The sequence below is a fragment of the Phasianus colchicus genome, chromosome Z (genome assembly GCF_987193195.1).
Source record: "Phasianus colchicus chromosome Z, bPhaCol1.hap1.1, whole genome shotgun sequence".
Taxonomy (NCBI): domain Eukaryota; kingdom Metazoa; phylum Chordata; class Aves; order Galliformes; family Phasianidae; genus Phasianus; species Phasianus colchicus.
The window spans coordinates 69,125,005-69,147,208 of NC_143476.1; the positions used below are offsets into that span (position 1 = coordinate 69,125,005).

At 40.8% G+C, this 22,204-nt stretch overlaps 1 protein-coding gene across 4 annotated transcripts in view; it reads right to left on the reverse strand.

Annotated features, from left to right (window-relative positions):
* Positions 1 to 12,596, reverse strand: part of AP3B1 (adaptor related protein complex 3 subunit beta 1) — a 158,001-nt gene extending 145,405 nt beyond the window's left edge. For all 4 annotated transcript variants that reach the window (XR_016462209.1, XM_090132254.1, XM_090132253.1 and 1 more), the window contains exon 1: positions 12,387 to 12,596. Coding sequence is in view for 3 of the 4 variants with exons in the window: in XM_090132254.1 (XP_089988380.1) it covers positions 12,387 to 12,517 (131 nt within the window). In the remaining variant the exon portion in view is untranslated. The remainder of the gene's footprint in view (positions 1 to 12,386) is intronic.
* Positions 12,597 to 22,204: the final 9,608 nt, after the last annotated feature.

Genomic DNA, 22,204 nt, shown 5'->3' on the forward strand with positions numbered 1-22,204 from the left:
AAAGCTCACTTTCTGAGGCATTTTTTGCAATAAGACTCTAACTTACATAGAAGGTAAGTGGTGGGTGTCACCATGTGACAATCAACATCACTGTGTGGACAATTTTACATTTGAAAGCACTTATTTGAAGATGTTTGCCTTCAAAAGAGAGTGACTACGAGTGTTTACTGGCAGAAGACCTGGTCCATGACCAAATAACTCCAGCTTCGTACAGGAGATTGGGGGACAATACCATTGTATCCTGTGAAGATGGGAACAAAAGGAGTTCCCGAAGCCAAAAGCTGTCACTCTAAAAACCACTCAACCACTTTGAACTTATTTATAAGTTTGTACTGTCATAAGCAGAGGTCTCAACTGAACAACACAACCTCCGACATTCCATCACTATTGAAGATCAACACCTAAACTATGAGCAATGCTGGAAACCTCAGTGGTGACTATCGCTCCTGTTTTCTACAAAGACTACTTGCTTTTATTTCCTATCTCTTTCCTGTCGCCTGTCTTCCCTTCCCCATCTCCCTTAGAGACTAGGATTTCTAATAAACTGGTCTGGCAAACAATTGACTTGTGTCTTAATCTTGCTTTCAGGTATACATATACTAAAAAGAACCTTCTCTCCTTCCTATGACTGGATCAAGACAGCACCACAGGATACCATTGGCTTTTTTGGCAACAAGGGCACACTGCTGGTTCATGGCCAACCTGCCGTCCACCAGAACACCCAGGTCCTTCCCTGCAGTGCCTATACTCTCTGGTGACAGTAACAGGACCGGAGGGAATGGCATGGAGCTGCATCAGGGGAGGGCCAGGAAGTATTAGGAAATGGTTCTGCTCCAGTCATGGAACAGACTGCCCAAGGCAGTGGGCATTGCCCTGAACTACTAGACTTCAAGAAATACCTTAACACTCTTTATGTCCTTTCCCTTCATAAAAATCAAGGTTCCTTCCTTCTGCCCCCCCTTTCCAGTCTACAGGCACTGTAAAATCCTTAAAATAAATTCGTTTACTCTAGTCTAGAGTTCATGCAATTGCCTGAACAAGCCTATATATAACACAAGAGAACCACAAACTGATTTCAAAGCCGTATAACAAGGAAAACAGAAGTGAATACATGCTATGATTTGAATTTATTCTGCTGTTGATTTGAGTTCTTTTTTCAGCAGGAAATTAAGAAGTCTCTGTTTCACTGTGAGCATTTCATTCTATTGCACAAACTGTTCGAATGACATCTTGTGGTGCTATTCAGTATTGTCACCCTTTCTCATTACAATGTATTTTTAGTTCATAATCCCACCTTGGAATTCAACTATTATTTTAAGGGAGACAAGTCAATTATACTGTGATTTAAAGAAAAATGATGAGATGAGAAATCAGCTACTTCCTTTTCAGCCTCACCTAACTCTCGTTTCAATCTGAAAAACAAATACACTCCTCAGAATGTGAATTTTGTATTTTTAAAATGTAGTCTACAGAGATGCAAGGAAAAACAGGATCATGTATGTCTGAGTGTTTTAAGTGAGGGAAGGGAGATTTAGATTGGACATCAGGGGGAAGTTCTTTACAGAGAGAGTGGTGAGGTACTGGAACAGGCTGCCCAGAGAGGTTGTGGATGCCCCATCCCTGGAGGTGTTCAAGGCCAGATTGGATGGGGCCCTGGGCAGCCTGGTCTAGCATTAGGTGGGAAGGTTGGTGGCCCTGCATGTGGCAGGGGGGTTGGAGATTCATGATCCTTGAGGTCCCTTCCAACCCTGGCAATTCTGTGATTCTGTGAGTGTCACAGAGAACAAGGCAGGTTATATTTAGATGACCAAGATAATTAACTAATTAAATGACTTTTTTCCAGTAGCTTCTCAAAGCACACGTCATTAGGCAGAGTAGGTAGTCTCATCCGTAGTAAGCAAAAATACAGAAAAACATAAAATTAATATGTTTCCTACTCACTGCTGTTGAGCTACGCTGCTACTTGACATATGCTTGAGCACATCAGCTCAGCATCAGAAGATGCTGCTACCACCAGCTTCAGTGTACAACCTACACCTCTAAAGCTCTAACCAGACAGCAATATGATACAGTAGTTTGAAAGACCTTCTGGAGAGGACTGCTCTTCATTTTCTACCAAAACACCAGAAATGTTTAACTAAGGAATTCTAATTTTCTCAAGAAAACTACTATGAGGAAGACAGAACATAAGCAAGGATGATACTAGAAAAAGCAGAACTTTTTTTTGCAACTGTCAGCCTTGTAACAATGCTACTGAAAAACATTTGTAATGTGATTCACCATGCAGATCATACTGTTTACAGCAAATATGTTACATAAGTACAATAAATATTTAGAAACCACAGTGAAGACCTTAAACTCACCTTTCTGGAAAACAAATAAACAAACAAACAAAAAAACCCCACCAACAGCAACAACCTAGGGCTTGAAAAAAATAAAAATCAGTCACTATATTACAGAGAATCACAGCAAATCAACAGTTCACTGCTTACATTCTCATATGTGCCAAGAGCATGGACATAAGAACATAGCCACTGTGTGTCACTTTCCAAGAAATCTGACCAATTTCAACTGGGGAAGTGCTCTGCAACACTGTTTCTGTTCATACACTGTATTTTGTTCCTATTGTACTGACTACGGGATCAGATTTTATCTTCTAGAGTTGCCATTTTACCCAAACCATTCCTCTTCACTGGCTTGTGCATCCTGCTGAGGTTGGCATATCACCATATCAGTGGGCACAGTGCCATTATAACAGATGGGAAAAAAGAGTGGACTTGCCAATGAGCTACTGTATGCATCAAGTTTGAGTATTAGGCTGGACTCTCCTCCAAGAATTTCGTAAACAGAAGCCTATACAAGCTTTCCATGACTGGTTGAACAGGATATGCTAAGGTAAAGCTAGATTAGCTGAAGACTCCAAGAACATCTCTGGCAGCTGTTGAAAGCAAGTTTTTAGCTTTGATGAATTTGGAAGAGTCTTGTGCACAGGGAACTGGGGAATAAGTACCTTAATGAAATCACCACCTTAGATCATCTCTCTCCAAAACAAACTTGCAAATCCCAGCAGGACAAAAAAAAAAAAACCAAAAAAAACAGGAGCTTACAGCACTGTTGAGCTTCCCAATGACATGTTCAACCGAATGCTTAATACAAAATACAAGGGTAATTTATTAGAGTTTTTTTCCTGCGGATCTGTTTGGCAGAAATATAGCTTAAAGATACAAAACAGTTAAGTTCAAAATGATTGTTACAAATTTTGACATCTGTTTCAATACTATGTTTTTGAGTACTTGCTGATGTCAGTCATAGGATTTACATGTAATTTTTTACATGTAAATTTTTACATTGGATTCCAATAAAGCAACAACTAGCTACATTGTTGAATTCACGTTGCCTCAAAGAACCTAACGTTATTATATTTTTATATTACAAAGCAATTAATATACATGAAAATCCTCCATGCACCTGGAATTAACAGGGATGGGCAGTAATAGCATCAGTGTAGCATATACAACCAATGTGGATTCCAGAAAATATTCTCTCTTTTTTTCTTTAAAATCAGAAAGTGGTTAGACTTTTTATCCATTTACATACAGCAACATCACATACTGTAAGGATAAAAATATCCCATTATCTGTGGCAATCTGCATCAAACTACATCTGCATGACTGCACAGTACAGTGAATATTGTCTTCCTGGACTTCAGTAAGGCCTTTGATGCTGCCTTGCATAAGATCTTCATAGTAAAACTGTTGAGGTATGGGCTGGGTAAAGAAACAATAAGGTGGATCAAAAACTGGCTGAATGGCTGCACACAGGGGGTAGTGATTAGTTGTGTAAAGTATAGTTAGTTGTACCTCCAGAGTCAATATTGGGTCCTGATTAACATCTTCATTAACTATCTGAACAACGGGGCAAAGGGCAGTCTCAGTGAATTCAAGGATGACATGAAACTGGGGGTAGCAGCTGATGCACATGATGGGTGCCACACATACAGAAGGAAAGATGCTCTGCAGGTAAAGACCTGGAGCTTTTGGTGGGCACCAAGTTGAATATGAGTCAACAGCATGCCCTTGCTGCTAAAAAGGCAAACAGTATTCTTGGCTGTGTTACACAAATATTGCCAGCAGGTCAAGTGAAGCAATCCTTCACACAAGCATAGAATCACAAAGTGGCTTGGCTTGAAGGGTCCTTAAAAACACACAGTTCCAACACTGTCATGGACAGAGTTACCAACCACCACATCAGACTACCCAGGGCATCATCCAACCCGGTCTTGAACGCCTTTGCAGATGGGGCACCCACAGCTTCTCTGGGCAGCCTGTGCCAGTGTCTCACCACCCTAAGTAAAAGAGATCCCCAGTACATAATCTAAATATCCCCTCCTTCCCAAGGAAGGAGAATGGCTTTAAACTATCACTACCTGCCCATGTAAAAAGTTGGTCCCTGGCCTATTTATAAGCTTCTTTTACATACCGGAAGGCCACAATGAGGTCTTTCAGAGCCTTCTCTTCTCTGAGATAAACTAGCCCAACTCCTTCAAACTTCTTTCACATGAGAGATGCTCCAATCCTCTGATCATCTTTGTGGTCTCCTCTGGACTCAATCCAACAAGCTCTATGTCTTTCTTGTGCTGGAGGCCCCAGAGCTGGTCACAGTATTGAAGGTGGGGCCACTCAATGGCAGGGCAGAGGAGCTCAGCCACCTTTCTCTCCTTGCTGGCCATCTCTCTTTGGATGCAGCCCAGAAGACAGCTGGCGTTCTGTGCTGCAAATGCACACTACTGGTTCATGTCAAGCTTTTCATCAGCCAAAATCTCCAAATCTGTCTAGATAGGTCTGCTCACAAGGATTTCTCCCCATCTGTACAACTACCTGTGGTTGACATGACCCAACTGCAACACTTGTTGAACCTCATTCGGTTCACATGGGCCCACTTTTCAAGCTTGCCCAAGTCCCTCTGAATGGCATCCCTCTGTTCCAGCATATTATCATATTCATAGCACTGAGCCTTCAGTGGACAATGCTCTCAGTTATGTGGCTGGGTTTTTGTGTAGTCCTATATGGAACCTGGAGTTCGACTCAGTGATCCCTATGGCTCCTTTCCAACTCAAGATATTCTATGATTCTAACTGCAGCACTCAGCTTGGTACAGTTTCCAAACTTGCTGAGGATGCACTTGATCCCACCATCTAGGTTATCGATAAATATATTAAAAAGTATCAGGTTCAGGATGGACCTCTAAGGGACACCATTCATGTATTTTCTGCCCACTCAGCATTAATACAGCCACACCTAAAGTGCTGTGTCCAGCTCTCGGTCTCCCACTCCAAAAGATACATGGACACGCTGGAGAGAATACAAGTGGAGGGTCACAAAAATGATATAGAGAATAGAACATTTTTCCCATGAGGTCATACAGGAGAGCTGGGCTGTTCAGCCTGAAGGAAGCTCAGGAAGAATCTCTTCCATGCCTATGAGTACCTGAATGGAGAGCAAAAAGAAGATGAAGACAGGCTCTTTCAAGTGGTGCTCAGTACAGGATGAGAGGCAATGGGCACAAACTAGAATGTAGGAGGTTCCCTCTGAATACCAGGCAGCACTTCTATGCTGTGCAGATGATGGAGCACCTGCACAGGTTCCCCAGAACAGCTGTAGAGTCTCCTCAGAAATCTTCAAAAGCTGCCTGGATGTCGTCTTGCACACCCTGCTCTGAGAGTCCCTACTTCTAGCAGAAGTTGGACCAGATGATTTCCAAAGGTCCCTTCCAGTTTTTCACCATTCTGTGAAACTATCCATGCAACAGAGATGATTTTGACAGTCTTCTGCCTAAACAGTTCTTAATCCATCAACTCCACCAATCTAGACAATGGAGGAAAAGTCCATGGTCCACAGGTCCATATGGTCTATGACTTACTTGACCTCTCAGCTCTTAAAATTTTTCCCCTGAATACTCCTGTTTAGAGTTTATGTGCCACCTCCATTATTCTGGTAATCAACAACCTGATGTATTTTCTTCTTTTTCAGAATTTTGGGGCATATAAATTTATGTATATTTGGAACAGGTAGAGATATCTGTGCCTTGGATATAACCAATTCACAAGTAAATACAAGACTACCTACCAAGGCACATGAATATGTTCCTAAAATGTAATTATGGAAGGTGTGTAAAGGAATACCATACATAGAACCATATGTCAGTTCATATGATGAATGTGGGGGAAGGAAAGTTGAAGGAGAAGAAGTACAGCCATCTCCAGACATTCAGTGGGGTCCATTTCACGCAGATTAGACTGACTCATCTCAGGTACAGAAAATGTTTTAATTGTTCAGTTACTGAGATATCTAAAAGATGAGCACAAAGGCAAAGATGCCATAGTCTGAGTGCCAGATTTATTTCTATTTCATAAAATCACAGAATGGCTTGGGTTGGAAGGGACATTATAGATCACCTTCTTTCAACACCAGACACTTAATCAGGCACTAGACCAGGCTGCCCAGGGTCCCACACATCTTGGCCTTGAACACCTCCAGGTATGTGGTATTTATTTGAAATTATCTAATTAACAAAAGTTCAATCTTGTGTTCTTACAACTTTTTTTTTTTTTTAAGCAATAAATACCTGCCCAATGGCAAGTTATATTTCTCTTTTCAGCCAGGATTCAATAGTCTGAATAAAAGCTAGCTCTAACCTCATCTTTGTTGTGAAACTTCTTATTCAAGAACAGTTCCAGTTTAGTCAAAACTAGCAAGCAGGAAAACAGTTCCTTCTGTATATACTATACTTAATGATAATTATTACAAAAGGGTTTAGAAATTTTCCATTTTTTCTCACTTCCTTTGTCCCGAATATTTACAGGGTTACCTGACTGAAGCAGATCTATATTCTATTTTGACAACCTCAGATATTTTTCATTGCACTGAACATATACAACGTATTAAATAGCAAGAAATGTGATATTTGCACATTCAATCTGTAACCACTTCTTTGTGGCATAGTAATTGCCTGTTTCAAAGATCATCCTCATTGATTTTCTCACAATTCTACTTATTCCAATGCAAGATTACATGACAGAAGTTCAAGACCCTGAAGCACTTTCAATACTGAAAACATGTCTCAATCAAACCACAGTACTGACATGTTGAGAAAATGCCATGCCCATTAAATAAAGATTCTATTTGGAACTGAAAATTTATGAATAAACCATAGAATTGATAAAGCTAAAAAAAGAAGCTTTAGCAGGAGAGAAGAAACATGGGCTCTTCACACTACCCAGTACTCAAAATGTTCGGGTAGAAAGTACTTCAGCTGTGTATTTTTACTGAATAAGTTTTAAAAAGTTACTTAGGACAATTAGTTTATACGAGGCTGACCTTAGACATCAGACTTGCAGCAGGCAAGTGTAGATCTCTGGTTCAACAGACAAGGGATGCTCTAGACCATACATGATATGTCTGTCCCTGTGCGGAGGGTGTATTAGAACTGTTGGATCATGGCCTGAACCTCTGATTGACCACCTGAGGCAAGGACTGAGTCAGCCAGGGGAGCACAGGTGAAGGCAATTCACCTGTGTGACCAGAAGGGATAGAGCCTGATTACACCTCTCCTAGATCCCATTTAAGGGCTGAATGCCACTGAGGAAGGATCTCTTTCTGGAGATTGCTCCTTGTGAGCTTACAATGCTGGTGAGTGCTTTTCATTTATCTCTGATTATCTTTTCCAATGTGATAATCTTACTAGCCTAACTTCTCTGTATACTTATTGATCATCCAATACTTTACAGCATCTGTATACTTATTGATCTTATACTTGGCGAGCCAGGCACACCAAATAGATTAAAAAATACATAATGTCTTTTCTTTGGAATATCTATAAATGGGTCAGGAGGGAGAACATTACCCCCCTAGATAAAATGAACCCTGGACAGATTCCAGGATTTCTGAGTTCCCCTTATTATGAGTAGGTAACCATAATTGAAAAATGGGGACCCCTGTGTGTTATGGGGAATATTTCCCCATTCTGCATGGCGGCAGATTTTCAAGGCCTAGATAAAGACATACTAACTACAAAAGAATGGCAGTTAGCTGCCTCTACGGTGGCATGGCCACTGTTGAATGCTTTAAACCAAGCTGAAATAAGAGCCAGTACTTTAGAAAGTGAAAACCAGCTATTGAAAGATTGTACTGAAAAATTAGAACAGCAAGCAACTTAGTATACTAAAAGGAAAAAAAACAACTTTGCACCTCCCAATAGGCCAGGTCTGTAATATTTCAATAGATAATGACCACATTTCTGAAACAAGGGACCTGGTTGAGCAGGGAAATAAAAATCCTAAATCAGATCTAGAGGTTCCCCTTGCAACGGATTCCCTAGAACTCTGCCCTATTATAACCCCAAAAACAAAGAAAATACAAGATAGGCTGTCAGGGGTGCCCTCTGATCAGTGGCCCTCTGCCCAAACACATTTATATGCAGCACCTAGGCCATACGTGCCAACGGAATTAATGGATGTGGTACAACGATCCCGGCAGAAGCCAAAGAAAAGTGTACCAACTTGGTTACTAAGACTATGGATTCAGGGGCAGAAGGTGTCATGGTTAATGGGCCAGAAATATCTGAACTGGCCACCATGATGATGCACCCTGCCCTCTGGCAAAGATTATATGCAGGCATCCAAAATACTAATGAAAACTGATTGGCTAATGGCAGCATGCCATATGGTATGGCCAAACAAATGAGATATACCATTAAATACCTGGAGAACCTTCAAAATTACACATGCGAACTAGGCATAAGAGAGACAATATATGAAGACTCATTTGAAAGTCCAGATATGGTAAGATTTCCGGCAGGTATGAGAGACTTGATCTTACAACAGGTCCCTTACCATCTATATGTTGGTATTCCTATACTAATTCCTATACTGAACCCTCTGGTGGCCTCAGAGTCTGTAGTCCAACAGGCTAGCCAATTAGTGGCAGACCTGGGGGAGACAGAGCACCTGCACACCAGGCACAATATTCGAGCAGTACAGGAAGCAGATGTACTCCCAGTAATTAAAACTAAGAAGTCAGTTCTATGAAATTCTCAACTGGGGCCTGTAAGGGCTTCCAGGAAGCAAATGTTCAACAATCTTATCCGGGCTACGGATTGATGAATTGACCGCCAGCCCAATCGTGTCCTCCTTCAGCTTTAGAGACAGCAGAAGGATAATCAGAAATTTGAAAATTACCCTAAAAAAAAAAAAAGAGGGTAAGAGTTATAGACAGAGTACCAACAACATGGAACCTAGAGGATTCATAATCCCTAATTGGAAAAAAAGAAGCCCTCTCAGGTGTCTCGGGCCACCAGAAACGAAAGATTTGACCATAGCACAGCTCATGGCATGACAAGCAATGTTAGTCCCCCTAGGGCCTCCAGAAGGGACTGGAGGGCCTATGTGGAATTGACAATTTTCTGGTCCCAAAAGAATATTCAAAGAGTTATGGTGCTAGTTGATACAGGGGTGGAAACATCAATAATCCATGCAGATCCAGCTAGATTTAATGGTGATAGAGAAATGATTGGAGGTTCTGGGGGACACACCATTCCAGCCACCTAGACCTGGTGGAAACTGGGAGTTGGGAGTCTCCCACCCCAGGAGTATAACGTATCTATTGCCCCAGTCCAAGATCCTGTACATAGATATTTTATGGGGTGTGGATCTCCAGACAACTGTGGAGGAGTTCAGACTCCAACAAAGGTGTATCAGTGTCCGGACAGTACAGGCAGTATTGAGAGGCCATGTGAAGCATGAGCACATTTGCCTGCCAAAACTGCACTGTATTACTAATGTAAGATAGTATAGACTCCTGGGTGGACAAGATGAAATATCAAGAACAGTGCAGGAGTTAAAAAAAAAAAAAAGTAGGCATTATAAGACTTGCTCACAGCCCGTGTAACTCCCTCATATGGCCAGTGCAGAAGTTGGATGGAACATGGAGAATGACAGCGGACTATAGAGAGTTAAATAAGGTCATGTCGCCTACTCATGTGGCCGTACCCAATACTGCCTCCCTAATGGATATATTGAGTAGAGAGATAAAAACTTACCATTGTGTCCTAGATTTAACAAATGCATTCTTCAGTATTCCAATTGCTGAAGAATCACAAATATGATCAGTTTGACTTTACATGGGGAGGCAGGCAGTGGACCTTTCAGGTTCTGCCACAGGGGTATGTGCATTTGCCAAAGTGCTGTCATAATCTAGTGACCTGGCTAATTGGAGGAAACCCGATAATGTTATTTTGTATCATTATATTGACAATCTCCTGTTGATATCCGACTCATTGGAGGCGGTAGGACAAGCAGCAGATTTATTAACTACCTATATGCCATCCTCTTTCCTGCAGATAAATCCTCAAAAGGTGCATGGTCCGGGCCTGTCAGTAAAATTCCTGGTGGTAGTTTGGACAGGAAAGACCAAAGTAGTAGTTAGTGCTGTAAAAGATAAGGTTCAGGCATTCCCAGTCCCTACAACACCCAAGCAGCTGCAGAAGTTTTTAGGTGTACTGGGGTACTAGTGCTCCTTTATACCTCATTTAGCACAGCTGCTGAGGCCATTGTACAGACTTACAAAAAAGGGACAACTATGGGACTGGGGGAGAACAGAACAGGATGATTTCCAACAGGTGAAACAGGCAGTTAAGACCTGGCATTGGATATATTTGATCCTACCCTCCCAGCTGAACTGGATGTTCATCTGAGCTATAAGCACTGTTCTGAGATCTCCATTTCAGCTCCAGATTCTGGATACTTTTTTGCTCTTATTGTGGATATGCGGAATTTGTTGGTTGAATAAATTACTCTGGGGTTTTTTCCAAACAGAGCACAATGCGGACAGCCTGTTTCTCTAACAACAATCTGCACTTGCAGCCCCGTAGTAGAATGTTGGCATTTTCACACTTTGCAAGTTTCATAATCTCTCCCGCAGTGTTCATTCCTCACACCTCCAATGCAGATTAAGAGTTTTACCACACAGGCTCAAAATCAAGGATAACTTCCACTTTCAGCAAGGACTTGTTTGTCAGCTACAAAGACCACAGAGACAAAAACCTACTTTCCTCCCAAGCCTCTTCTTCAGGGTTCTTCTCTCCCATCCTTCAACTACAGAAACAATAATTAATAAGGTACACAAATCACAACCTCCTGAGCTACTCTGGCTCTTTCATGTTCATAGAAAGCTACACACATATATACACAGCCTTGAGATGCCAGAGCTGAATCTCCCTAACCACTGGGCAGCTCCTGTTAAATTATTTTGTTTTTTTTTTTTCCAGCTAGAAAAACACTATATTTAACCTGCAAAACAGTGTGAAATCTAGGATGAAATGAGCTTATACATAGAATTGTGACCATGAACAATGACCAGGGGTATTATCCTCTCTCTGCAGAATAGAGGAATGAAAACAACAATTAAAAAAAAATAATGCACATAGGTGTTTCTACAGAAAGGAACAAAAAGAGAAGAGTGCAAATGACGTAAATCAGACACAGTGCACAAGTCAGAGGGGCATCCATGGCAGATCACTTAACATTTGAACTAGAGCAGAACAAACATTGGGCCAACAAGGAAGATGAGTGCAGCTGAGCAGCAAAGTGGTGAGGCCTACCAACAGCTGACCCAAGGAGCGACGCATCACTCACAGGAGCTTTGCCTTGCCATTTACTTAACTGTGGCATAAAAAACACATCAGTCGAGGTTTCTAAGCACAGATGCTCTCTTTGTGCAGAACGATCAAAGTGAAGAACTGATGATTGATTTCCTAATGTGCGCGAGGCTTCAGTTTACGGTCCTTTCTACTTGTTGCTCTAGGAATAGATTTCCAATGCGTTGTAAGGTATCACTCCCACCCGCCAAACCACCTGATCCCCTCTGCATGTCCTGTCAGCCCTCCAACTCACTTCTCCTTCAAGGAGGGAAAGGCTTTCCGCCCTTATTTCCTCATTTTGGTTTCTGACAGACCTCCTGGCTGCTGGCTCCCTCCCACCTTAAGGCAGACCTCCGCGCTTCCAGCTTCTGCAAATACTTCCAACGACTTTTTAAAAAGAAAGAAAACAAACAAACAAAAACACTTTAAGGCAGAACGAAACTTAGTGTGAACGCAGCTGGTTATTGAAAACGATGGAGGACTGTACGTTTGTCCCTTCCAGACAGCAATCAAACGGAGCCACACGCCCGCAGCCTTACAAGGGGTCGGCTGCGGAGGCCAGGAAGCGCGGCACGAGGCTCCCGGAGCCACGAAGCGCCGTCCCGCGGCCCCGCCGCACCGCACCGCCCCGCCCACGGCCACGCAGACGGTCACGCTCCGCCGCGCTCTCCCCGCCCGGCCCGGCCCCTTACTTCTTGGTGTCGCTGCTGAAGAGCCCGAAGGCCGCGGGTACCGAAGGGACCGTGGTGGGCGCCGCCTCCTGCGCCAGCTCGGGCGCCGCCTCCCCGCCCTGCTCGCCGTAGCCGATCCCGTTGCCGGACATGCCGCCGCTCCGACAAACTTAGCGGCGCGGCACTCCCACACCCTCCACCCGGAAGCGGCGGGTGCCTGACCACGTGACGGGGGCGGGGCCGCGCGGGTGGCTCGGTGCTGGCCCCGCCCCTCCCCGTCCTCTCCGCCCCACCCCCGCTCTGGGGCGCTGCCCAGGCGGTGGGAGGAGAGGGCGGCGGCTGAGGGCTGCACCGCCTCGGGGCGGGGAACCGTGGAGGGCGGCGGGGCTCCGAGCGGGCAGCCGGGCCGGGGCTGGGCCTGCCGTGCCTCTTGTGCCCTGTAATGGAAGAAAAGTTAGAAAGTGTCAGAGTGCAGATCTCCAGTGCGGTTGGTGGGGCGCAGGAGCAGATTGCCCGGAGGTGGTGGTGGATGCCCCATCCATGAAGACACTCAGGGTCGGGCTGGACGGGCTCTGAGCAGCCTGGTCCAGCTGTACGTGTCCCTGTTCACTGCAGGGGAGATGGATTAGACTGCCTTTAAGGGTTCCTTCCAAGTCACGCGATTCTATGATTCTACTCCCAATTTACCGTTTGCGGGTTCTTGACAGCGCCACACGCTGACTTTGCTGCGGGCCTGCTCCCAGGCTGCTGAGCGTTCAAGAAGTTACTTAAAAACCGAGTGCAAGACAAAGGGCATGGGGAAATGAAAAGGAAACAGCTCGGGATCTGACAGTTCGACAGTGATAGGCGCCATTTCCAGTGTTAACAACCGTAACAGTGTTGCAGCTTAGATTCAGCAATTTCCATGCAAGTGGCCACAAATATATATATATATATTACAATCCTATTTTCCTATTTCCTCCTTCTTTCCCCAGCAGAGAACTAATCTGTGCTCATTAAAATGCCCTTCTGTCTATCTGTCTACTGACATAACTTACATTAGTGGAGTCCAACCTTTTCATCTTGAGAACTGAACTCATTTCCAAAAGGTTACAGTTCACAATCGATACATTTTATCTTGCAGAGGGGAAAAATAAATGGTTTGTCATCATATTTTCTGAAGCAGATCCTTGAATTTCCTGTCTTTTGCCATCTTGTGTATACATTTCTGATTGAAAATCGGTCATTGACAGGCATGTAAACTAGAGGATATCAGTTATCATTTTACCAATATATTAATTGTTGTGTTTATTACTTTTGGGGTCTCTGTTGGCTCCCAATCACAAACCGAATATTCTTTATTGTCACCATTTTAGCTGATGGTTCTTCAAATTTACCTGTTTTCCTCCGTCCCCTTTCAATGTCTCACAGGAGCTTGTTCTAATTTTCTTTCCTTACAGATAAGAATATCTCATTATAAGTACTGCAAACACTCACAGTGCCTATCAATACTCCTCCAGTAACACGACTTGAGAGAGACACCTCTCACAAAGTCAGGTGGAATCCTAGGTTCTGATTTTCAAAAGATAAAAAAAAAAAAAAAAAGAGTAGGCTGTGGGAGAGTTCTGAGAACATCAGATAAAAATGGACAGTTATTCCTCTCCTAAAAGTTTAAACTACTGCTATGATCTACAGAGAGATCTGAGAACTCGTACCAGCAGTCTTCTGAGATCAGGTTTCTCAAGCTCTGCATTGATTGCAAAATGTAACAATGAGAGCACTTGAACTTCAGTCCTGTATGTGGTTTTGTATCTGCGTACAAGGGCCCCTGGCTTACATCTTTGATCTGTGTGTAAGGCATATACAATGTAGAAGTGGCCAAGTCCATAGTTCCCATGGTAGATCTGTTCTAGTTTATTTTGAGATTGTCTGCCTGTTTTCTGAAGTGAGAGGTTTAAGGCTGCTTTGTATAAAGCTGTAAAATACATGCATATTTTGCTGGCAATATAAAACACCATAAGTACAACAAGCTAATTCTTCTCTTATTACAGCACATAGCATTCAAAAATCTTAGAGGAAGGATTAACAGAAAAAGGAAAACAAGAACAGTGGGCATGTAGATTGCTTCAGATAAGTTTGTGGGAATATGAACAAGTGAGAAGGCAAACAAATGAGCTCCAGAGGAGGATGATCATATAACTGTGTTAGGAAAAGAAAAACAGACAGTAACAGTGACGCACAGCTCAGCAGGGCCTTGAAACTGACAACAGAAAGCAGTTATTGTACGAACATTTATTAAGTACCTTAAAACAGCTGTATCAGGAGGGTTCAGTACAAGTTCTTGCCCTCAGTTCTTGCTATGCTATCCTCTTTTTGCTTGAAAATACACACTCATTCATTGAATAGCCTTTCTCCAGGTTGCATTATCCCCTCAGAATAATCTTGCAGGGGTGATGTGTTCATACACTGAATTTATACTCATGCAAGATTATTTCAAAATTTCTGGATTACAAAGCACAAAATATCATTGAATCTAAATGAATTTGCATTCCCTGATTACAAAATTCTGTATTTCAGGTTTCTGCACACTACAAAAAACATCATAGACAATAATCAAAGACTCACTGAATATCCTGAGTTGGAAGGTACCCTCAGGAACCATAGAATCACAGAATCATGGAATCACAGAATCTTCAGAGTTGTAACAGAGCCCAAAAGGTTATCTAGTCCAACTCAGCCACAGTGAGCAAAAGATATTTTACAGAGCGTTTTGGAGTGAATTATGTCTCTTCTTTCTTTTCCAGCTAAGCTGGTTTGCCGTATGTTTACTTGGTGCCCTCTGGTGGATCATATTATTATTATTTTACTTGTCATAATAACAAATCCAGTGGATGCATCAGTACAGAATCTTATTTTAATGGCATTCAAGCTCTCTGTAACAGAAACTTTGGAATGTTAAATGTTTTGCTAGTATTTTCTATATTGCTGATAGTTTCAGATACACCTAAAATGTGCTGGTGTTGCAGATCCTACACAAATGTGTAAATTTTGACTTTAAGTTACATTTTAGTAACTTAGTAGTAACTTCTGTAGTAGTGTCAGCTACCAAAGGTAAATTATGATACACTACAAACTTCTGAATATTAGGATTTTTCATTCTGTAATTACTTTGAAATCTAATGTATAATCACTTAATTTAAAATTAAACAACAGAAACTCATTCCCTAACTAGGAATATAAGGAGTCATTGCAATGCACTTTCTGCCTGTGATCCAAACTCAGCTGCTAGTGTTCCACTGTAGTAGTCCAGAAAAACTCTTACGCAAGAGACAATGCTAGTGGCCCTAAAAAAATGTTTGATCAGCCTTACTCCAATTGAATATGGGCTTGGGAACGTAAGAAAAGCAAACAACTGTTCTTTTAGAAGTACTCATTCCATATAATGTACAGGAGCTACTAAAAATGCATTCTTGAAACCGGCAGACCCCAAATTCTCTTTTGTTCCTATTTTTTTTTTCTGTGAACTATAAAATTATGGAATATGTGTCATCTGGCTTCATTAATTAATATCCCTTCCAATGCTTACAAAGATTTTGATTAAATGATAAGCAAGCAAAGCAGAAAACAAACAGCACAGATGTTGAGAGTGAAAGTGAAAATAATTCTGCAAATTTAAGCATAGCAAATTTAAGCATTTTTTCAACTTGTCTTCTGATTTTCTTAATCTGCAAAAACACAAAAGTCTAGCTAAGTTAGAAGAAAATGTATTTTATTGCTTTAAGTAATGCAGCTCAAATACACCCTAAAAACTTTTGCCTGTATAAACAACTTACACTGTAGCATATCTGGTTGGATAAGCCTGTAGGTTGAGGTTACCTTCAAACTTCATTAGGGTTTTGCCTTTGTTGAAAGATTAAAGCACAGGTTTTCTTGCTTTTATTAATACTTTACAGTTTATTAGTTAAAATTCTTAAGATAGCAAAATTGTTTGAAGTTTTTTTTAAGCTAGTTTGAAATAAAGTCTTTAAGATACATGCATAGTTGATGTGTATATGATAATTTATCTCTCTTTATTGTACTGCCTACTAGTTGTAACCTAGAAACGCCATTGAGCTAGGTGCCTTTGTAAATCCATGCTATGACAGTTGGAAATAGTTCTTAATGAATCCTGAATTTTTAAAAGAAAATCAAGCTGTACTTACTGAGGACTTCATCCTTTGCACTCCTGTGTACTTAGACATCCTCTATGTTTTACTTTCAAACCACACTAGAATAGCTAACACACATACATGTTTGTTTCTGCTTTCCACTGCGCTGCAAGTGAAGTTTTTGGCAGAAATAAAGTGCCGAATATACATAGAAGAAATGGCAGGATAATAAAAACTTCTTGGAGTGTGCCTCAATCCTCCACTCAACAAAGAGAAATATACATCTATCCTAAACAACTTTCATTCAGGTTGTGAGTTAGTAATTCAGTTTACTACTGAGTGAACAGCAATTACAACACACACAATAACAAAAAGAGAAATAAATAAAAAAGACACTTGTGAGCCCCTTGCTCACAAGCAAAAGAAGGCTAGATGTAAACATTCTGCAACTTCCCTATCTTAGGGCAAACTATGCATCAGTCCTGGTATAGATTACAGCAGTATAGGAACAGACATTATCTAAGTTGTATGAACATAGCATTCAAATACTTTCAATCTTCTGAACAGCTGGAGCACACTGTCCTTTGAACACACTGTCTTCTTACTTCTGCGGCTGTCAGCATGCATCCTGTCCCAAAGGGGGTGAGTAAAGACAGCCTACAACAAAAATTTCCTCGTCCGAGGAGATATGACTGCTTTTCAAGCATTTTAGTGCAATTTGAGGACACAAACTAATCAGATCCACAATGACATTATAGAATCTGATTTATAATGTAAATTAAAATATAAAGTGAAGCCTACCCTTAAATAACAGAGGAAAGGCAAAACTTTTTTTTTTTTTCTTAGTAAGAAGGAGAAAATAAGAAATAAATGCTTAGAAAAACACCATGACTCTTTCAGATGGAAGCAATTATAGAAGATAAAATTCTGACACAGTGTGTAATAAAATTTGCAGGAAAAAATGTAGGAGAGTCTTTTACTGGAGGAGTAACAAAGAGAAAAAAAGAAATGCATGATGCCAAGAAGTGGTTACTCCTCATATTTTCCTAAGGGTGAAACACTTATACTACGTATCCTACCAGATTTTTTATTTATTTTTTTTAATATATGATAATTTCTAAATGGTTTCTGGAAAGAACATAATGAGCTGGCTGAGAATCAGATCTGTAAGCAATTGCTACACTCAAGTGCACTTGTATATGAAAGTGGTGAAAAGGCCAATAAATTATTTTCCCGGCAGATCAGGAATGAGGAAGTTGAAAGATTTATCTTGGAAATAAGACTGGATACACAAAATGTAGTTGCAGACAAGAAAATAAAAGCAGCCTTTTTTTTTTTTTTTTTTTTTTTTTTTGGTCACAGATTCCCTCTGCAGTTGCAGAGATCACTCATAACTTGTAACTCCAAAGGCCATGGAAACTTTTCTTCTTGCTGAACAATCTCTCTCGCTTGTCTTGGAATGAAATAAGGGTTCACAACTGAAACAGGGATTTTAATAGTTGCCATGGATGCTGCTGGTGCCAATAGTTTTCATTAGTCAAAAACAACAAGACAAATTCAAAGAAGAAAAGGTTATTACATGTAAAGATAACATCTCTGGCTCAGTAATTGCCTGAGCCAAAGGTTTATTACAGAGAAGCATCATATAATCTCCTTGTTCTGAATCTCCTCCACAGGATTCTGGCTCTAGACAAATTTAAATTTAAGTATTTTGTACTAGATTGGAGATTTGCAGGTGCAACTGTTCTTATGAGATACTTTTCAATTCACTATGACTATTGCAGCTATGTAATTGTGTGGATATCTTGCTGACTTGTAATACAGTTCAGCAGCTGAAAAAGAGACTGCAAGTGAAGAGCCAACTTTGTGCAAACTGCACAAAAGTACTCTGTGGAGCACCAACAGTTCACACACTGTAATAGGATTTTCAGCACAAGTAATGAAAAGATTTAGCATATACGAAGATTGCTCCAAAAGTAATGCCTATTTTACGATGTTGGTGGTCTGGCAGTAGAAGTTGAACCTTCCCACCAGTATCCCATTACATTTTGTTGCCATGTGACAGATGGCAGCAGAGAGGCATTCTGACAAAATGGCATCTGACATAGTGGGATGAAACGAACTTGCATTGAAAAAGAGTGTTTTGTAGTTGAGAACTGGCTCTACCAAATAGTGTTATTGTGCTCTTTGTAACTGTTGTAGTTTCCATGGAAATAGATAGGAGACATTACATGCAGAGCAACCTTCATGTATCATCTAATAGTATGATTCACATTTCACTGAAGACTTGAAGTCCAGTAGGACAGAAATTAAACTCACACTACATTTCTTCTTCTCAGCTTCGTCTTTTAAGAAACAGAAACATACCACTCTACCGTATCTATAGTTGAAGAATGCCACATATAGGGCAAATCAGGCTACACATCACATGCTCGTCTCAAAATCTGAAACATGAGAGCAGCTTCATGTTGTATTTCAGAGAAAAACAGAAACATCCTTTGTTTTCAGTCCTACATATCCCTCTTAGATCTCATTTGCCACACTGCCTTTGAAGGGAAATAAAGTGTCTTTTCACTCCTAACGGACTACCATGATAAGTCTTTATAAATGGTAAATGTTTATAGCTCTGCTATCTTCAAAATGTGCTTGAGATGTCATAGCGAGGATGACCTATCTGTTCTGCCCTCAGGAATACCAGCTCACATCTTGCTGGTTATATAGTTCTTCAATCAAAACACTTCAGTGATGAACAGAAGAATTCAGTCCTTCAGCAGAATCAAAACAGCCAATATGATTTAATAGAAAGTCTTTAGATGAAACTAGAAGATGATTGTGTTGAAGAGGAAAATCCCACTTCATCTTTTATATCTCTTTGTTCCACAACTCAAAAGAAAAAAAAAAATGGCTTTAGTTACAAAACATAATTGGAAATTAGTTACTATATGTGGAGATAAGACTGTTACTCAAAAGAATATCAGCCAAGCAGCTAGCAGCTATCAGAGGTCCTAAATATGTTTCCTTTCGAAACAAAATAAAGTGTATAAAGATTTGACATTATGTCATGTAAACCTTCTGACACCATTCTTGTCAGAAAATTTTACTTCTTTGATGTCTGCATTGCTTCCTTCTCTTTATCATTAGTGACTGGTTCATGAAATGCTAGTGAAGGAAGACACTGGATTTTTACTTCCTCCTTTTAATGGGTCTTCATCAGCAAAAGATAGCTGTTCATTACTGATTTGAGTTGCAATCCAGTAATCAAGGCATTTTATGCTTATTTTTATAAGAAGAAAATGAAGGGATAATCAAAGTCAAATTAATGGCCAGCATTGAACAACAGGAGCATCGCAAAAGGAGTGTTATCTACCCTGAAAAATTTAGAACTGAACATGCAGCGAAGATGAACCTGGCACAACAGTCCGGACACTGGGAGGATAGGAGTGGGATGAGGAATGCAGCTGGGACAACAAGGGAATACTACACCTACACAACAGCCAGGGTGGTCTACATCTGCTTCTTGTCTGCAAAGCTTTGAGCACTGGGCTTTGCTGCTGGAGCAGAAGATAATATAGAACACTGGACAGCACTACTCCACACATGCACATGTTCACCCACATGTGTGGGTGGGGAAGCAGGGAAGAAAATAAAAGCACCAAAGCTTTCAGCTGTGAAACCAAACCAGCATTCTTTCTGCCCTGAAAAAATATTTCTTTGTTGTAATTTTGAACACTGTCCTGCTCCTTGAAAACAGAAACAAGGACCCCATAGCAGTTTCCTTTGGCACAGTTCACAAACCCCAAGCCTGGGGCCCTCTAAGACCGCTTTCTGTAGTCATACGTCCTCAGACACCTATTCACCCTTTCTTCTTGTTATGCCTAGTGGCTTTCTTCCTCATAACTGCATTTTACCAGTCTAGTTCCCTAAAAGGTTGATTTTCATACAAGATCTACTTATATCTTTTTCAGCAGAATAGAATTTAAGCAGAATTAGTTCCTCTAGAATCAGGCTATTTCCACCCAAGAACTTGCTAATTGAATTGAAGTGTCTAAATTCAGGCATGCTCATTTTAAAGGGTAAGTAATTGTAAACACTAGAACAGAGTACACCAGCAAGACACTTTTAAATGGAGGAGAACTTTCAGACTTCCTGAAACAACAAGTTTGAACTGTAAGTTACCTAGGAATGTAATAGTTCAGTTTGCCAGAAGACATCACTTCTTCATTTCTTCTCTCGTGCTTTAAGCGCTCATAAGTATGGTTCTTAATTTCTCCATACACTTTTACTCAACTTCTCCTGTGACAGAGATGGGAAAAAAAATCATGCTAAACATTAAGAAGGTCTAGGGGAGCTCTCAAATGAATCTGTATTTTTGCCTTCTACTGCCTTCCACTGGAGTCTGCGGACCAAGAGATAAACTTTCATTCTGACTCACTGTGGTTTTGCTTTTGAGACAGTAACACGGTCAAGAGCAATATAAGGAAAAGTAGTGTAAAATTTGCATGGGAACAGAAAATGGGAAGGCCAAAGGGAAATTACCTAGAAAATGTGGCTTTACAAAAAGAGTTGAAAGAATACATAACAGAAAAAAAATCAATTATCTGCACAATACGTAGGTGAAAGACATCAACTCTGCTCTCTGAAGATTTTGATATTGTTTGTTCTATTCTACCTATATTAAGTAAATTCAAATTCTAAGTCTCCAGACCACAAATAAAACTTTACGCTTACGAGATCCTTATTTTTTTTCACATAAAGTTACTTTCAGATTAATGAAGTAAACTTAGTTTCAAAATTGACTTAACATAACTGCATTAAATAAAAGTGGTTTTAAAACTTCTTTGCATAAACAGACTTGTGTCCTGGCCTCGCCTTGCCCGCAGCCCCATGGAGGTGTACAGTACTGGGGTTGGGACTGCCCCAGTGCTCCCTGATGCTGGGGCAGTGGGAGGGCCTAGCTGACCCCCCAGGAGACCTGGCCTTTCCCTCACTTGCTCTACGCTGGTGTTTATAAATCCATAGGTGGAAAAGGACAATTCACAGACAAGTATTGGCTTTGTGGTATAAAGAAAAGTATGATTAGCATTTGACGTTGTTGAAATAATACACGCACACACACACACACAACACATATATTTTATTCTAGAACAGTAAATGAAAATTAGCCTTTTTAGTGGTAGTTCCAGCTGTGGGCACAAGAGGTAGTTGTTTTCACAGGAAACTTTCTGCAGGTACTAAATATTATTTAACTTGCTTTTATGTTCAAGGTAAGCAATGATGACCAGTTACTTCTTTCTTTTTCTGTGTTATATTTAGAAATATATTTACAAAAAGCTGTAGTAATTGTAAAGATGTAACATAGAGAAAGGAGACAGCCATGAGTTAACTTACAGTAGACTATAGTGAATAACTTGCCCAGGGCATCTTAAGGGTTGAGAAGGGATGAAGAGTTCTGAGAATACTGTGTTCCCTAGACAAAAAGATGGATCCTTGTATGCACTTACGAGGCCGGACTACAAACAGTACCGTTAATTGTGTTGATATGCATCAATGACATTTATTCAGCCTACACTGAATCTAGTAATTCTCTATGAGTTTGGAACTGTTTTGTTAGTTATTTCTTGCACTCTGCAAGTTAAACCATTAGTGATCAGCAGTTCAGAAGGCAGACTGTCATGCCCTCAGCTCCTGTTAAGTTCTGCTTAGTGTATTGTT